The following is a 6,307-nucleotide window of genomic DNA, read 5'->3' as shown; positions in this document are numbered from 1 at the left end:
TGATAATGAGATCAACGATGATCGCACAGGGATAGCCATTGAAAATCTGTTCCATGGTACGCTGGAACACCTCACTGGCCGAATTGAGTCCGAACGGCATCCGTAGAAACCTGTAGCAGCCAAAAGAAGTGCTGAAAGTCGTTAGCATTCACAATTTATAGTCGAGCGAAATCTGCCAGAAAGAGCTTGTGGCATCCAACACAGAAAATATTGTTGCATTTGCCATGTGGGCAGCCACTTCTTCCACCGTGCACATAGGGTGGTGTGGTCTTTTCAGAGCAACATTCAGGTCCCTTGGATTGATGCATATTCGGATCTCTTGTTTGTTTTTTTTGTTAGTTGCAACTATAGATGACACCCAATCGGTCGGCTCTGTAACAGGTGTGATGACACCCAATGCATGCATTCTGTCCAGTTCAGCTTTGACCCAGTCCTGCATAGCCACGTGAATGCGATGTGAAGAACACACAAGTCTCACATTTGGGTCTAGTGTCATTGAATAGGTTACTGGTAGCTTTCCAAGTTTGTCGGTGAAGAGATCACAGTATTGTGTCAGAATTTGGTGTGATGTAGCATTTTTAGCCGGGGTCAAATGGTGAACGACCTTACTGAACAAGACTAGCCACATTTCTTTGCATGCACAGCACCCTCTTGGACAATATAAAACAGTAGTGTAATTGTCCCTCTACGTGGCACTGCAGTTTTACTCTTCTGATAGGTTTGGTTTTGTTGCCCCCATATGCAACTAGAGTGGTACTGCATGCTTTTACTTGCTCACCTTCCCGTAGACATATAAATTATTTTTTTCGATATATCATTGCACTTGGCACCAGTGTCTACTTTCATTTCAACTGAGACACTATTAACTTGTAGCGTAACCATAGCGTCATCATTTTTTACTTGGTGTGCATCAAATGAATCCATTGCAGTGTTATACCGTCAACATTAACCGTTTCATCAGCACGTCATCGGTTTGATCCGATTGTAGCTGGTGAACAGGCTGTTTGGGTTTCCCTCTGTTGTACATCTGTTGTGTGGATTTGCAGCATCTCCTGAAATTATTACTTTTCTTATAGGCATTTTTTTACCAAAAGCAGGGCATTTCTCCCTTTTTGCTGCATGACTTGCTCCACAGTTGTAACAATCAGCAATAAATCACATTCCAAACTTATCTGACTGCTATCCCATTATTATCTCAAGCTTACATTGTCTCCAGAACCCAGCCTGAACAGCATCGATACTAATGGCAGATCGCTGCACAGTAGTTAGCGTTTTAGTGTGCACATCAGTCATCTCGTGAATCTGACAGGTAGCCTTAACCAACGTCAAGTCACAATCACGCAGAAGTACCTTTCTTACTTTATCATTGACAATACCACACACCTGTCTGTCTCTAATAAGCTCATCACAGAGCTCTCCTAATCTGCAGCTCCTTGCTGCTACCTTGAAAGCACTGACATATGATTCAATTGTCTCACCAGCCTTCTGATTCAGTCTGTTGAACGTGCCATTCCATTAGTTTGAGGGTTGCCTAACTGTCGAAATTTCTTCATGAGACATTGAGAATTCTCTTTTGATTCAGCGGGGGTGATAACCTCTGCTCCATCTCCTTCGGCAAGCTGTCTCACCTCCTCCGCGTACACAAAGGACTTTGCACGCTCGATAGCCTCCTGTCTCACAAGATTGAGGAGAATGTACGCTTTAACATGGGATGGCTTATAGTAGTGTGCAACTGCGACAAAAATTTCATATTCTTCTTCGAAGATGCACCATCGCTCTCTGATGTTGTTGTCGAAGAATGCATCAGCCATGTTCGTTTGGCAAACAACCTTTCCGATCACTCTTGTAAAGAAAAAGAGAGAACAACTGACGAAGTTCAAGCCAATGAAGTTCCGGAATTAAACTTCTTCTGCTTGCTACTGCACAACCACCAACACTTGGGCTATCTTGTGCAGGAGTTCTGACACCATGTATGAAGTTGTAGGATTAACAACAGGTAGTTAATCTTGTGGGCAGGGGGGGGGGGGGGGGGGGGGGGGGGGGGGGGGATTGTGGGCGGCGGGGGAAGCAGGGGATTTGGGGAGGAAGCAGGGGATTTTGCGGAGGAGGAGTTTGTGGGTGGGGGAGGGGTGTGTGGGGGAGAGAGGGGGGTTGTGGGAGAGAGGGGTGTGTGGGGGACAGAGGGGGGTTGTGGGAGAGAGGGGGGTGTGTGGGGGGGTGCAGAGAGGGGGGTTGTGGGGGAGAGGGGGTAGGTAGTGGGGAGAGGGGGGGGGTTGTGGGGGAGAGGGGGGGTGTTTGGGGAGAGGGGTGTGGTGTGGGGGAGAGGGGTGTGGGGCAGGGGCAGGGGCGGAGGGATGTGGGGCAGGAGCTCGGAGAAAAGACGGGGAAGACCCATGGGGTAGAGTGCGGTATAATAATAATAATAATAATAGATTTTATTTGTGGGCGCCTTTCAAAAGTCTCAAGGACACCTTACAGAAATTAACAAGAGTAAAAAAACATATAATCGGAATAAAATAAATAATAAAGGCATCACCAATACACAAATTAAAGACAGAATTCGATCCAAAGACAAAAAATCAAAAACACAATGTGAAGAGAGAGCTGCGGCAGCTAAACCGCGCCAGCGTCCACTCTCCCTTCCGACAGCCATCTTGGACACAAACTAAAATATTCACTTACACACAAAAATCATCCCCCCACAATGGTTACCACTGTGGGGGAAGGCACAATGTCCAGTCCCCATCCCCAGTTCTCACAAAGTCAGGCCTATTGAGGCCTCCGCTATTGCCTCTATGGAGGCCCGATGTTCCTGGCCGTTCTCGCCGGGTGCTGTTGCCCCGGCGTCGGGAGAGTCCTCTCAGCGGCTGGGCCGCCTGGAATGGCCGCTTCCTTACCGGAGACCGCGGCTTCCAAAGCCGACAAGGCCGCGCCGGTTTGGAGCGCCCAGGCTCCCGATGTTGAAGTCGGCACCGCCCGCTCCGCTCCGCAGACCCGCACCCTGGAGGTGTTGAACTTGGCGGTCACAGCTCACCGGAGTTCCAGCGCGTCGATCCAGCGCAGCGACCCAGGCAAGGCATCGCCCGCTCCGCGATAGCGCTCCAGCGCTGTGCCGCCACCAAAGCCGAGGTGCTGGGTGGTCCCCGCCAGGAAACGGCACTCGACGCCCGCTGGTAGGCCACGAGGACGGGTCGACGGGGCAGCCCGGAGAAAAAACTGCCTCACCAACCAGGTAGGGACCTAGAAATATAGTTACCCCCTTCCCCCCACATTAAAAAGTCTATTTCTCCAACAAACAAAGCACAGGACTCACTAAAACTCACTGGTTAGCAGCCGTTCCCCAAGATGGCTCCTCCTCGCCTGCTCACGGGGAGGAGGGCAGGAGCCAGCGAGGGGGACCAGAGCGGAAAGGATTGGCGGTGCGATGGGGAATCACAGCGGGCGCTGGTCGCTGGCCGCTCGTCGTTCACCTCCACCCGGATCAGAGTCTCCGCTTTCCGTTTGGTGACATCGGCGCCATCTCCAACTCCGCGCCGGGCTAGGTTGGGCTGGGTCGGGCCGTTTCCGGTCCCTCCATCTGAAAATTGTGTCCAGTTGGAGACCATCCAGAGGCAGTTGCAGTAAAGACGTGATGGCACAGTAAGGGGCGGACCATCCCGCACAGTGACAGTAGAAGGGTTCAATCTGCGTAGCACTGAATGGCAGGAGATGCAATTGATCTGTGCATTTTTAAACCTCAATAACTCTTATCAGCTTCCACCAATCGGAACAAAACTTGGTGCAAATGCAGCATCGGAGAACAGTGAGTAAGCTTGAGACTGGTACCTCGACGTTCACGTTGGACATGGGTGGCAGGGAGGAGCTCGTCTCCATCAGCCGCCTTAAGCCAGCTCACGTCGACGAGGACAGCCCGGTATAGCCATTCAGCGGTGTAGAGGGCATCCACCGGCCGTTTTGCCGCACACCTCTGTTACGCCGTCCCTCGTTCGCGTTTGTCGCGTCCCTCCGGTTCTGTTTTGCCGGTCCCGAATGTTACACTTGTCCCGCGACCTACGTGTTCCGGTAGAACCGTCTGGTTACCCCTGCGTTTCCGTACCGCGGATTCTGGGGGGGGGGGGCATGTAGCTGCTCGAGCCTCCTGGCACACGTAGATATCGAACCCGGCATTTGGAAGTCGCAGTCACGTGACACGGGAGGGGCTGCTGTTTTTGCACGGTTTCGCTTTCGCGCCACAGTTGTTTGCTGACAACCGTTGTGGTCAGACGTGTTTGTAGAGGACTGTATGCCAAGGAGTGATTGTGTTAATTAATCAGTTCAGAAAACTTGGTTGTCGGCTTTGCATCCGCCAAAATGTATAGATAATAGAAGATATAGGTATGTTGCAAAACCTACCTGAATCGTCGTTGAGAATCTGCCCCAGGCCATGTGCGCGATTTTGGCGCTGTTTAGAGGGGGCGGGTTTAAAACGCGATTTTTACTAGGCTGTTGCAATCGAAAATGTTCAGCCTAGTAAATCATTAATGAAAAATCGCTGAAAGACCCCGTCGCAAAAGGTATTATTAGTTTTTTATGGCCTTTTATAATAGTTATAGTAGTTTAAAAATCACTCTCTAAACCCGCTACCTCTCGCAGCCCCAGGGTTTTATAAGGCAAACAATTAAAGGTATGTACCTTATTTTTACATTAAAAGAGGCTTCTTAACAACCTTGTATATAAAGTTTTCTATAGCGAGTAGCTCATTTTGGGCTCTTTATATCCCGCAGTATTTTTCTGGGCATTTGAGGCACAAATCCAGCGCAATGTGAACGTTCTAAACCAGCGCGTTCACAGAAACCCACTAGAAAGCCGATGTAAAATGGACTTTAATTTACAGCAATTGAACACTAAATTCCTTACATTTGGCCTATAAATTGATGTAAATGAGATTTAAAAATCATGTTTTATTGTGAATTATTTGTGAATATTATTTGGACATTATTTAGGCTATTTAAAAATGTTAATCATTTATTAAGAAATGAATAGATCTAGTAATTGAAGTTTGAAATTAGCTACAATTGGGTAACTAACTAATTATATGCTTTAATTTCAGGTCATCCAAGTAAGATTATTTTATATTTGTTTCTGAATGGTTCAATCTATGATAACTGAAAATTTCATTCAGTTCACTTAATTTTTAAGAAGGTTATGGGCTTTTGACTGTCCATGATCACAGCTTTTTTGTTATGTCCATAGAAAATCAATAGGGAACAAGATGCTAATTTCCGAGTATGAAAATAGCCATAACCTTTTTATTACTTGAGATATGAAAGTGAATTAGGTGTCAAATTAAACTTATTTTTATGCTTTATCGGATGGGATAAATTGCAGACTTGATTTTTTAAATCTCAAAATTTTGTAACATTGCTAGAAGATAGAAGATAGAAGATAGATCGGCTGGCGACCGGAAGGTAGCCGGTTCGAATCCCGCTTGGAGTGCATACTGTCGTTGTGTCCTTGGGGCAAGACACTTCACCCACCTTTGCCTGTGTGTAAATGTAATGTAATTATGTGAAGCACTTTGGGGTCAATGCAAGTTGACTAAAAATGTGCTATATAAATAAGATTATTATTATTATTATTAGAATAGAATATACAACCTACCTCTTCACCTACTAAGCGGAGAAGGGACCTCATGTCACGTTGTTAGACAAAAGTGCTGGAGAAACTCAGCGGGTGAGGCAGCATCTATGGAGTGAAGGAAATAGGCAACGTTTCGTGTGGAGACCCTTCTTCATTCAGACTGATGCTGAGTTGCTTCTTCTTCATCATCATGTCAGGTTGTGCTGCTGTTACTATGGCAGCATCAGATTCAGAGAGCCAATGGGAAATGCTGAAGGAGCTGACCAATGGCGGGGCCGGCCGCGGCAGCCAATCACCAGATGCCAGGGAGCGGTGCGTCGCGTCGCGGGTGCGCGGTGACGTCAGCGCGCTGTTCCCGCGGCCTGTGGCGCGGACGCACCGAGCTGCTGCTGCTGCTGGACGCGAGGCGATGATGGCCGTTAGTCCGCTGTCCGTGGCGTTGCCGCCGCTGCTGCTGCTCCTCCTTCTCCTCTGCTGCGCCATGCCGTCCGACGGGCAGAAGAAGAAAGAGGTTTGGAAAAATAGGGGCACTAAATGATTTAAACAAGTGAGCGGGTAAACGAGGGGAAACCGGATGCGGCAGCAAACAGGATGGGCCGAGTGAACTGCCTCAGGGTGTCCAGTGGTGGAAGCGTCTACTCCCCACTCTCGCCAGGCACCTTGTCATCAATGAAGATAGACACAAAAT

At 48.3% G+C, this 6,307-nt stretch overlaps 1 protein-coding gene across 1 annotated transcript in view; it reads left to right on the top strand.

Moving 5' to 3' along the window:
* The first annotated feature begins 5,870 nt into the window (after nt 1–5,870).
* LOC129702374 (magnesium transporter protein 1-like) overlaps nt 5,871–6,307 on the top strand; it is a 34,864-nt gene continuing 34,427 nt past the window's right edge. The window contains 2 exon segments of the mRNA XM_055644142.1: nt 5,871–5,945; nt 5,948–6,130. Coding sequence (XP_055500117.1) covers nt 5,886–5,945; nt 5,948–6,130 — 243 coding nt within the window. The 5' untranslated portion in view covers nt 5,871–5,885.

The sequence above is a fragment of the Leucoraja erinacea genome, chromosome 12 (genome assembly GCF_028641065.1).
Source record: "Leucoraja erinacea ecotype New England chromosome 12, Leri_hhj_1, whole genome shotgun sequence".
NCBI classification, from domain to species: Eukaryota; Metazoa; Chordata; class Chondrichthyes; order Rajiformes; family Rajidae; genus Leucoraja; species Leucoraja erinaceus.
The sequence above is the reverse complement of the archived record's forward strand: the minus strand, read 5'-3'. Positions and strand labels throughout refer to the sequence as shown.